The sequence below is a fragment of the Acipenser ruthenus genome, chromosome 48 (genome assembly GCF_902713425.1).
Source record: "Acipenser ruthenus chromosome 48, fAciRut3.2 maternal haplotype, whole genome shotgun sequence".
NCBI classification, from domain to species: domain Eukaryota; kingdom Metazoa; phylum Chordata; class Actinopteri; order Acipenseriformes; family Acipenseridae; genus Acipenser; species Acipenser ruthenus.
This window is the reverse complement of record NC_081236.1, coordinates 6,278,472-6,291,360: the sequence shown is the minus strand read 5'-3', so window position 1 is coordinate 6,291,360 and position 12,889 is coordinate 6,278,472. Positions and strand designations below refer to the sequence as shown.

At 39.3% G+C, this 12,889-nt stretch overlaps 1 protein-coding gene across 1 annotated transcript in view; it reads left to right on the top strand.

The window, feature by feature from the left end:
• Positions 1-9,701: 9,701 nt before the first annotated feature.
• LOC117407843 (uncharacterized) overlaps positions 9,702-12,889 on the top strand; it is a 19,281-nt gene continuing 16,093 nt past the window's right edge. The window contains exon 1 of the mRNA XM_059014506.1: positions 9,702-9,711. Within this exon, the coding sequence (XP_058870489.1) occupies positions 9,702-9,711 (10 nt within the window). The remainder of the gene's footprint in view (positions 9,712-12,889) is intronic.

Sequence of the window (12,889 nt, the reverse complement as noted above, 5' to 3'; positions counted from 1 at the left end):
ATCGCAAAGCACTGTCCAGTACATAGCAGGAAAAAAGAACAAACCACAATACATTTGTATAGCAAGTCACACACACAACTGCCATGATCAGACCATTTAAATAACAGTATACTGGTACACATAATAATAATAATAATAATAATAATACAAAATCAGCCGATTTAAAGTTACATTAAAACTCACTTAAGAAGAAAGCCATTTTCTAAAAGTGCATTTTTAGTCTTGACTTGAATATATGTTTCATATTGCAACTCAATCATTCAACTGATAATTATATGCTGATATATTTAGATCTCTGGAGATGACTAGCCTACAGTACATAAGACAGCTTTACATACACAAAGCTCACAAGCTGGTGCTTAGAGGTGTGGGTACTACTGACAAGATGAGTCAATACAAGTATCAGTGGAGGCTCCTGCCTCCTCAATTTCAAATGAAAAAAGTATATATATATATATATACACTACCGGTCAAAAGTTTTAGAACACCTCCATTTTTCCAGTTTTTATTGAAATTTACGCAGTTCAATGTCTCAATGTACTCTGAAATTAAAGCATAGAACAAATAAACAATTGGAGATAAAAAAGAAATCATGGAATCGTTTTGTTTAACAAAATTTTATCTAAATTTTTGACTCATCAAAGTAGCCACCTTTTGCAGATATAACAGCCGAACACACTCGTGGCATTCTTTCTACAATGGAAATCAAATATTGTTCGGAAAGTTCTTCCCAACACTGTTGCAGAAGTTCCCACAAATGTGTTGCACTTGTAGGTTGCTTTGCTTTCACCCTTCTGTCCAGTTCATCCCAAACCAGCTCGATGGGGTTTAAGTCTGGAGACTGTGCTGGCCATTCCATGATTTGAAGCCTACCGTCTTGTTCTTTTCTTTGGCGCTGCAAAATGCTGTGGGAGCAGTTTTGGTTCAGGGTCCCACTCACTCTGTGCAAGTTGCCGACTCTGGATCCAGCAAAAGAGCCCCAGACCATCACGCTTCCTCCTCCATGTTTGACAGTTGGTGTCATACACTGAGGAACCATCCTTTCGCCTACTCGACGGCGTACAAAAACCCTTCGTGATGAACCAAAGATTTCAAATTTTGATTCATCGGTCTATAAGACCTTCTTCCAGTCTTCAGTAGTCCACTGGCGGTGCTTCATGGCCCAGGCAAGCCTCTTTTTCTTATTTTGCCATCTTAGCAATGGCTTTCTTACTGCCACTCGACCTGTCAAACCTGCAGCTCAAAGTCTTCTCTTCACAGTTGAAACTGAGACTTGCTTACTTCGACCAGTGTTAAGCTGTGCTTGAAGCTGTTGTCCTGTGAGCCGCCTATCACGCAAGCTGTTGACTCTCAAAAACTTGTCTTCTGATTCTGTTGTGGCTTTGGGTCTGCCAGACCTCTTCTTGTCAGAGTTTCCTCCAGTTTCCAAGTGCCTTTTGATGGTGTAGGAAACTGTACTCACTGACACCTTGGCTTTCTTTGCAATTTCTCTAAAGGAAAGACTTACACTTTTAAGGGTTATAATGGTCTGTCTGTCTTCCTTTGTTAATTGCCTTTTTCTCACCATTATGAGAGCAATATACTACTTCCTGCAGTACAATACTGTCCAAATAATGCTTAAGAGGGTGTAGTAACACAGTCTGTTCCAACACTGTTTTTATACAGACAGAGGGTTTGTAAGTAATCAACAAAAGTTGGGACACCTGTAGGAATTGTTAGCATCAACTTTCAAGGCTTAATTTACTTCCATTGCTGCAGAACAGCTGTAAGTTGTTAACCCATTACTTGTTCCCTGAAAAAGGCCTTTTTGTATAACTCTGAAATGTACATTATTTTTCAGTTTTTGGTAACCTAAACTTTTTTTTTTAACCTCTGGCAGTTTACCGCTTACCTTTGTACCATTTCAGGTTATTCACTGGACTTGAACTGCTTAAATTTCAATAAAAACTGGAAAAATGGGGGTGTTCTAAAACTTTTGACCCGTAGTGTATATAGCATTGTAATAAAATAATGTTCACTAAAACAAAAACAAAAATATTGTCTAAAATAGTGTGCAGCAGTGTGGAGTAGTGGTTAGGGCTCTGGACTCTTGACCGGAGGGTCGTGGGTTCAATCCCCGGTAAGGACACTGCTGTTGTACCCTTGAGCAAGGTACTTTACCTAGATTACTCCGGTAAAAACCCAACTGTATAAATGGGTAATTGTATGTAAAAATAATGTGATATCTTCTGACAATTGTGAGTCGCCCTGGAAAAGGGCGTCTGCTAAGAAATAAATAATAAAAATAATAAATTAATAAATAATAAAATGCAAGAAAAATTGACACTTTAACCAAAACCCTAGACTCAATATTACATTCCTATATTACCAGGAGTACTGGGTACTCAGAGCAGGCAAGACTCTGTTATAAACTCCTATCTCCTGTAACCACCACACAGTACAGTACTGGCAAAAGTTCACATTAAAACCATGGCAATGAATACATTACTATGTAACTCTGACGCATGCGCATATTTTAAGTAATGCAAAATTCAACATTATAATTGCTCAATATGGCAAGTTACTTGCTGCTCACATGGAAATAAGAATCCATATTTACTAGGATGACAGAATGACCTGATTTCATGCATTTTCTTTACTTTCTAGAAGAAATCAATAAAGAAATGAATGAAGCTTGTTTTTTTGCATGGCAGATTGATGAAACAGGTTTGTAGTCGTGTCTCTTCAGACTTAGAAGTCACCAGTCGCCACTGGTACAGAACTGTATGTAATTATTTTGATGGTCATTTATTTATGTTTAGTAAATTAAGTCGAGAGGATGTGCTTGATTTTTGCCTGCCTTTCTCCTGCCTTAACAACTTTATTTAGAAAATATATTTTGCAAAGTATGTTAGCAGGGTGCAATTTGATGGACGGACGGATGGTCCCTGGCTCTGATCTTTCAATTTTTATCCCCGGCAGAGAAATTAGATTTTGTACTGACAATGTCTTTCTGCTGGAAAATGTCATTTATACAGATCATTTTCAAACATTTTGCATATATTATGGCAATTCTGTGTAGGTACATACAGTACAACATCACTTTGGTGAATGTTGTTTGTAGCATTATAAGCGCACGTTGTTATTGCCTTTGTGACAGGGTAGCGTCACGGCCCAAGCTGTTACCGGCAGGAAGAGACCCAGAGACAGAAAGCTGCAGTTTAAGTGCTGGTGCGCACGCTTATTAACAAACACAGGGACAAAGAAAAAGGCACAAGGGCCAAAACACAAGACTAAACAAAACAATCAGATGTAGTCTGGGCATTAGCCTTCACTACCATTTTGACCAACAGTACAAAAAATCACTCACCACAAACCAAGCATTTCTCCATGCTTTTATACATGTGGCCACTCCCCAATTAGCATCAATTACCTAATTGGGGAATGGCCACACCTGTGATTGCTGGCAGGGATAGATTTAACCCCATCCCTGCCAACCTTACATTCCTGCACACACAGAGCACAGAGAAGTGTGTGTAGAGAAGTGTTTCAATCCCCTCATTTGAACAGTGGTTTCATCAGACCAGTTCTTGAGTAAAGTGCTTTTGTTTTCCAGCAGCCAGTTGGTTAATAGAGGTTTTAGCTTCTTACATGTAAATGAAGTTGTTTCATGCTCAGTGTAAAAATAAATATTCCCCGAAATTCAATCACATGACTATGTTTTGTCAGACAACAGAATAAGACACCTTAGAAATACGTTTGTGGTCATTTACTAAATAGGCGTAGAGGGAGGAACCTGTATGTTTACAACTTCAAAACTGTGAAGTTTCTACCCTGAGCTCATCTTTGAAAACATCTCCAGACAGAATGCAGGCTTGTGAACTCGCTGCACTGATATGTAAGTGTTATTGCTGGTGCTTTATTAAACATGCTGCTGATTATCCATCTGGTTTGGGGACAGTTAGAGTGAAAGATTCCGGGTTTGTAAGACTTGATCGTAATTCGAAATATATTTTGAGGCGGTGTCTTGTGGAAATGTCATGGTAAAAGCAGAGTGTGCAAGCCAGGTAAATTAAATAGAGTATTGTGAAACACACTGTATGCATGGTGAAGCAGGGAAGAGTTTCATGGTAAAAGCAGAGTGTGCAAGCCAGGTAAACGAAATAGAGTATTGTGAAACACACTGCATGCATGGTAAAGCAGGGAAGAGTTTCATGGTAAAAGTGTAGAAAAAGCTAGTCAATGTATGATAAATCAAATGAAAGCAGGGGCATCATTTTAGAACAATTCTGAGATTCTGAGGGGGGGGGGGGGGGCAAATTTCTGTCAACATTAAAAGTAGGTAAAGGCTTTAACACTAACCCAATTACTGTACTACCAGCTTCCAATATAGTTAACTAAACATTTCAGTTGCAAACCGTCACTACTGCTACATTAAACAAACAGTGGTACAACATCATCTCTTTAAAATTGTTTTAGAGTAGCAGCTCGGGACATTAGACTACTCTTATTTCAGATCATTGAATAAAAAAGAAAAGAAAGTCCTGTATTGCATGGGCTTTACAAAAAAAGCCAGGGGTAAGAACGCAGTTTAACTCTTTAATTTAGAGCGTCCATCCGAATACATCTCACCGGATTTGATATATACTTACAACCTCGAGTTAAGTTTGATACATTTCACCTGCTTTTCACAAAGAATGACACTTTCAGCATGATTTTCAAAAGGGGCAAAACAAGAACGAGGTGACAAAATGATTTTCAAAGCCTGATTAATGGAACCACATCACTTGATTTGTATTTTTAAAGCATCAACAAGTGAATTCACGACTCGTTTCATCTAAACCCTTTGAAAGCCAGATACTTAGTGACCCAAATCAGCTTTAGAAATCACTTTCTAACCTAGGTGTGACAAGATGACAGAGGTTGAGACTCATAGACAGTATGAAAAGTTCAAAAATAAAGCTTTTAATATACAAAAATACAAAATAAACCGGCACGAGGGCCAAACAAAAAGGGTTTTAAACAGAAATAATAGACAATACGCACAAAACAAAAACTTACAAAAATAAGGCTTCCAGGCTGGGCATTACCGTCACTGGATTCAAAAACAAACAAAAACCCAGCACACACAGAAACCCACTCTTGCTTCCTCTCCTTCTAGAACTCTCCCCATACTGGGAGGCTGAGGCCTCCTTTTATGCAAGGTTGCTGGGTAATAATTCAATAATTAATTGGTTGATTGCTCCCACCTGGCGCAATTAACCTGGGCAGGGAGGAGAATTTAACCCCCTCCCTGCCAGTATTTACTATTATTATTATTATTATTATTATTTAGTTCTTAGCAGACGCCCTTATCCAGGGCGACTTACAATCGTAAGCAAATACATTTCAAGTGTTACAATACAAGTAATACAATAAGAGCAAGAAATACAATAACTTTTGTTCAAGCAAAGTACAAGTGTGACAAACCACAATTCAATAATACAGCAGATAATAGTGATAGTTACATCAGGATATGATTAAATAGTGATAGTTACATCAGGATATGATTAAGTACAAAATACTACAGGTTAAACACTTGGCAGATTACAGTATTCTGAAGTACAGGATTAGATGCAGTAAAATAGGGGGCAGATAAGAGCAAAATAAAGCACATTTACATGAAGGGTGATAGTGTCCCAGGATACAAACAGAGGAGTTCTACAGGTGCTGTTTGAAGAGGTGAGTCTTAAGGAGTCGCCGGAATGTGGTCAGGGACTGGGCAGTCCTGACATCTGTAGGAAGGTCATTCCACCACTGCGGAGCAAGGGTGGAGAAGGAGCGGGCTCTGGAGGCAGGGGAGCGTAGTGGAGGTAGAGCTAGTCTTCTAGTGCAGGCGGAGCGGAGAGGTCGAGTGGGGGTGTAGGGAGAGATGAGGGTCTGGAGGTAGCTGGGTGCAGTCTGGTCAAGGCATCTGTAGGCTAGTACAAGAGTCTTGAACTGGATGCGAGCGGTGATCGGGAGCCAGTGGAGCGAGCGGAGTAGTGGAGTAGCATGGGCGAAGCGAGGCAGAGAGAACACCAGGCGGTCAGCAGAGTTCTGGATGAGCTGGAGCGGACGGGTGGCGGACGCAGGGAGGCCAGCCAGGAGGGAGTTGCAGTAGTCTAGGCGGGAGAGTACCAGGGCCTGGACCAGGAGCTGGGTAGCATAGTTGGTGAGGAAGGGTCGGATTCTTCGGATGTTGCTCAGGAAGAATCGGCAAGTGCGTGCCAGAGTGGAGATGTGCTGGGAATAAGAGAGGCAGGGGTCCAGGGTGACTCCAAGGTTCTTAGCGGAGGAAGAGGGAGAGAGTGTGGTAGATTCCAGAGGAACAGAGATAGAGAGATCAGAGGAGGGGGAGGAGGGAAAGAAAAGGAGGTCAGATTTAGAGAGGTTGAGTTTGAGGTGATGCGAGTGCATCCAGGAGGAAATAGCAGACAGACAGGTAGAGATACGGGAGGAGATGGTGGAGTCAGAGGTGGGGAAGGAGAGGAAAATCTGAGCATCATCAGCATAGAAATGGTATGAGAAACCATAGGATGCGATGAGGGGGCCCAGGGAGCGGGTGTAGAGAGAGAACAGGAGAGGACCCAAGACTATCCCTTGGGGGACTCTAGTTAAGAGAGGGTGAGGTGTGGAGGTTGCTCCACGCCAGGTTACCTGGTAAGTGCGGTTGGAGAGGTAGGAGGAGAACCAGGCCAGAGCAGTACCAGAGATCCCCAGGTCACCAAGAGATGATAGTAGAATAGAGTGATCAACAGTGTCAAAGGCAGCAGTGAGGTCGAGGAGAATTAGGACAGAGGAGAGAGAGGCAGCTCGGGCACACTTAAGTGAGTTGGTGACAGACAGGAGGGCAGTTTCAGTGGAGTGAGCAGAGCGGAAGCCAGATTGGAGAGGGTCAAGCAGAGAGTGGTTGGACAGGAAAGCAGAGAGCTGGCGGTGTACAGTCCGCTCGAGGGTTTTAGAGAGGAAGGGTAGGAGGGAGACAGGACGGTAGCTCTGCTCTGCCACACTAGTCTTATTTTTCCCGCTTTGAAACTCATGCTTTTTGTATCAAATATAAACCAATGAACATAAACTGCTAAATAAGCACCACAATTCTGTGAATGTCGAAAGGATAAATCTGTAGCAAAGTTTTAAATAACATGTTTACCCCGATAATCATGAATAAAATAAAATAAAAGGGGGTGGTGTCTCGCTTTCATCAAGGCCTGTAAGTACACCAGCCTGTAAGTCTAATGTTTTTGCCGAATACCAACATTTGCATATATATGAAAATACGTTAGAAAAATAAATTCCTAGATTTTCATTTATAGCATTGCCTAATCATTTTTCCCATATAAATGCATATTTAAACAATGTAACATTTTAAAACAGTAATTAGCATCATGAATGAAAATAAACAGGCAGTAATTGGGCCAGTTTACAATGAGATAACGTGCGTTTTGTCAGCATCGTTCTTATTCTTAAAATAAATTATAACAAATTTGTAAAGCACGGCACTAATTTATAACAAGTGTGCCACCTTAAATATTATTTTCTGCCAAACCAAACCAAAAATGCACAGCACAGCTCTACACATGAGCCTAAATCTAGTTTCAAATCTATGGTACCTTTTCTTTAGAGCAGGTATAAATAATTGTACGTGGGCATCAGCAATATTAATAATTTCTTAAGTGAATCCCTCCTTGTTGTCTCGCTGTGTTTAATTTCTTGTTTTCCATCTGCTGTGACAAACATATCCGACATTTCCCTTTGACTCATCATGATATCAATAATATTATATTCTTATAGAAATAATAGACTGCGGTGTAATTCTGTGTTGTCGATATAATCACTGGACAACGATGAACTGTCAATCAAATAATGGGTGAGATAAGTGCAACAGGGAGAAGGCTGGGCACACACTGTCGTTCATTTATTCATTTGTGAAGAAAACTTCAACCATCTTAATAGTGATTATATTGTGTGTCTGGAGGGAGGGGGCAGCTGCTCACCCTGCCCTATAGCAAATGACGGCCCTGAATGAAAGTATTGCACATGCATGATACAATATGGTAGAAGTATGGCCAAACATGGAAGCGTCATTAAAGATTAATACAAAAATGTGTGCAGAAGGATTGTAAGATAACTAAATTGATTTCCACCTATAATCAAATATAGGAACCTGGAAACTTGTAAATAGTGGTACAGAAAGTCCTCTCACAGTGACGTATGCTGATGCTGCTGAGGCCCTTTGAACTGGTCTGAACTGTAGCTACAGCAGCTCACTGACACTTCCTGTGAAAGTGTTAAAGCAAACTAATGCTTCACTTATTCAGGGTGTGCATTTCTTTCTTTCTTTCTTTCTTTCTTTAACATATTTTTGGTAATGAGATGTTAAAAGAACATTAGCAGTTCTAAAGCTCTGGACAAAAGTTTTGCATCACCTAGAATTTTAGAATTGAGACATATTACAAAATAAAAAAACCTGCATGAACATCATTTAGATATTTTATTTAACATCATGTAATAAAAGAAGCTACAAAATGAAATTGCAAAAGTCAGCTGGAGGCATGTAGTGTAGTATTCATGTTGAATTTCGAAATGTCACATTTTTCAATTTGTGTCAGTTTTTGGTTAAGAATATGTAATAATACAAAGCGTTGTGTAATTTAATATGCTAACTTAACATTATTCAGCAGGTTTCGTGTGACTTTATGAAGCAGAATCAGTTCATTCTATAGGGGGATGCAGAACTTTTGGCCAGAGCTGTAGGTGGTAAAATAAAAACTTTAAAGTTGCAATGGCAGTTCCCAGAAGGGAATGGACCGTTTTCTACGATGAAAGTATTTTTTAAATGTCATTACCTAGTGATTGCAGGTCTCCTGTGTTCATAGCTTTCTGAAAGCTGAATGTAAATCTAAATTAGTTTTATAATATTGATTGCAAACATTTACCCTCCATGAACATTTATAGAGTAAAAGATTTTGTTTGTTTGATATTCATGGAACTGTTCTAGACTGCTGTGTATATTTTTATTTCATTTTTCAAGTAGACAGCAGTTTTTTTTGTTTTTTTTTTTAATATATTACGGTTTTAGGTAAAACCGGGGTCATATTTTAAGTGACTCTGCAGCAGCAGCAGTTGTTGATGCATAGTTCACCTCCTAGTCTCTGTAACTCGCTTTGGATAAAAGCATCTGCTAAATGACTAAGAATAATAATAATAATAATAATAATAATAATAATAATAATAATAATAATAATAATAATAATAATAATAGCAGCTTTGTTTTATGTAATAAGAAATCAGTTAGAATTATATTGTTAAAATCATTCTGAGGTTTAAAGAAGGGGGGCTGGTGATTCATTGTGATCATGCTATAATATAATATGTGGGTGCATGCTAGGGTGGAGCCCTGGAGCCAGAGCGGAGCGTGACAGTTTCCTGAGCTGAGCTCCGGAGCCAGAGTGGAGCTGGAGCTGGGGATGCTGGAGCCGGAGCTGGGTCACTGGAGCACTCCAGAGCATGGAGCCGGAGCTGATGTTCCGGAGCAGCTCCACTATTTCCTGCCTTTCACTTTTAAAAATTATTCCATTCAAACATTTGAATGGACAAAAGAAATAAGTTTATAAAATAAATAAATGTAAATACAGAAGTACTTTCATGTACATAATATTTCTGTTGATATAAGGAGTCATCCAGAATGATCAACTAGAACCATGTATTCCGGTATCTCAAGCCATTACCTTTTATAAAACCCAGTGCAGGCATATAGAGGGTCCTCATAATCACACAGTAAGAGGAAGGGAGTGAAAGATTATAGTGAAATGCAATCCAAAGCATACAAAGGAAGCTAGCATTGAATAATAAAATAAAAGCTTGGTGAAGATTGGTACAAAATCAAGGCAGTTATCCTGTTCACAATGTCGTGTGTGACAGACACACTGTGAAATGAAATGTATATTATAGTAGTAATATAGTAAGACATACTGTACTTTATAGGACACTGATTCAATCCATGTAACATATATTTATTATACTGCTGGAACAAACACAGTTTATTCAAACATTATCAAAGTCATTATATGTAACGCTATTAAAGTTGAAAAATATCCCAGAAGAAAGAAAGGCCTGACTTTACCCTCGTGATTTAACTACAAAACAAAGGATGCCATACAGTAGGTGCGGTTAAAAAAAAAAGTGTGTATTTCAGGTAAAAACAAAGGAGACAACGCATCTTTTTAAAATAATCCCTGCCGTTGCAACTTCACATGCGTGTAGAGATCACTATTTGGCAGCTAGTGATGCATGTGCAGCCTAATCTGGACTTGTTTTTCTTGACAGTCAGAAGTAAATAGGGGACCAGGAGTTGCTGTGTTGATCTTCTGTTTTTTATATTCGGTATATAGAAATCCCACACAGTGCTGTTTTTCTTGCTAATTTATAAACTGTTGCAGCTTCTGGCAAGGTGGTAAATCGGTGCAAGGCACAGCAGCTTGTGATGCGTATTTCTCATTTCTGACTGACAGACATTTTTTCCCCTTCAGTTTTTTTTCTAGATATTAGCACTCAATTATTATAGATATTTTTTCCTCATTGAAATGTATTTTACTGTACAGTAAATTGCATTGTATAATATTATTACACCAAGACTGAGAAAATGTACCATAAAAATGGAGCGTCAGCTACTTTATGAATTAATAACAATAAATGTATATTTTACACAGTATTATTTACAATATACACACACAAAACCCGCTCTTCATGTGCAGGGCAGGAGGGGTTAAACGGTTTCAAATACCATGGGGTTAGAGCTTGCTGTAGGATGTAGCAGCTGAGGATGTGGTCAGTGGTTGGAAAAACATGCTCAGCGTGGGAGGGAGGAAGCTCTGCAGTGTGGGTCCAGTCCTGTGGTCTGCTATATTTTAATGTGTTGTTTTTCACAGGTCTGTGTCAATGCTTGTAAATTCAATAGACACGTTACAATTTCTGATACTGCTAGAAAATGTTCCTACTGTATTTATTGATTTAATTTGGTTACAGTTGTTTTGATGAAAATAGAGCTTATGTTTTGCTTTTAGTCATGTACCACTCGACATATACCTCTACTGCAGAATAATATAATAAATTCACCCTGATGGATCGCAACCAGTGTAACAGGCAGTGTTGTGTGATGCACTGCCATTGTGGATTCTGACCCCTGCTGGTGAGATGACGTTAAAAGCTCTATAAGCACACATGCAGAGGAGTCTGGCTCTTTTGCATAGGGGTTAAGATGCTCACCTGCAGTGTGTGTGGTCGACAGTGTGTGCCCAGCCTTCACCCTGTTACACTTATCACACCCATTATTGAATTGAATTCACAACTCAAGTCTGCTTTCTTCTCTTCACTATGAACACTGGAATCAGTATGAATACTGAATGTGTCAAAAAAGCTCTGACTGGTTTTGAACACAATTCAATATCACCACCAGTTGCTACTCAAGAATACTTTAACTGCAGCTACAGATCTGTCAGTTTCCTAAACCCCATGCGTGTGTCCAAGTTAATGAAGGATTATTATGATGTGACATTGTCTTGCTTTGTTTTTACTCTTCCCTCACCTTTACAATCATTCACAGGGTTCTTATTGAAATGACTCAAATCTTGTGTTTGTATTATTTGGTAAGTCTGTGTTAAGGTGCTTTGACTATGAGTTCAGGAGCTGCCTGTCATATACATATTTAATATAGGCTAGATTAGAGTGTCTTTATATTATTATATACACCAGCACCAAGTAGTGCACAGCAGTGTGATACTAACAAAACAAGAGAAGGAAACCTGATCAAAAGTGTCCGATCACTAGATGGCGCTGGCTCTTACTTCTCCCTATGTTAGCACATGTTACATGTATGTATGGCAGGCACCTATAACTGATGAGCATGGTATAACAATGGTAAAAGCATTGGAAACAGCAACATGACTGTGGTGCTTTTATAAGGGTCTAGTCCCTGACTGTCTCTTTTGTGTTTTTCAGTGCTGACTGTAGTGAGCTGCTCCAGACAGTATGAAGGTAAGAGAACAGTTTACAATGTGAACACATTTTAAAAACAGGATTTATAATTCATGGGGGGAAAAGCATGAATCTCGTTTGAGAAATGACACTTTTCATGTTAGGTGTGTGTGTTGAAAATAGGCTGTGGCAATGCAGTCACAAAGTGAAGAGACTGGTAAAGATTCTCATCCTGCTATCTGATCATCTATAAAAAACACTTTTCTGAAATCAGCTTTCCTTTTCTTCTGACCAATTTAACAATGTAATTTAGTTAAATAAAAAAAAAAGAATGACTCCAGCAAAAAGCCATACTGTGCTCCACCTAGAGGCTATGTGTGGTATTGCTGGAAAGCTTTTGAAAGAAGATATTATTTTGGCTGACTGCTGACCAGACAGAATATCTGGATGACTTTAAGAACAATAATCCTCCCACTTATCGTAAACATGTTACCTGATTCTTGAAAAATAAAAATAAAAAACAGTTTAACAGGACTAATCCTGCTACAGTAGCTTGGACTAATTGCTGCTCAATTGGAAATTTAAACACAGACCACTTTCTATTTTCAAGGCCATAATCATACTGAGAGAGATTCCTCAAGAATTCCTTTTACTCAAAACACACAAGTAGAGCCTGCAATGGATCACACTGCTGCTATTCCTACTGTATCACAAGTAGAGCCTGCAATGGATCACACTGCTGCTATTCCTACTGTATCACAAGTAGAGCCTGCAATGGGTCACACTGCTGCTATTCCTACTGTATCACAAGTAGAGCCTGCAATGGATCACACTGCTGCTATCCTACTGTATCACAAGTAGAGCCTGCAATGGGTCACACTGCTGCTATTCCTACTGTATCACAAGTAGAGCCTGC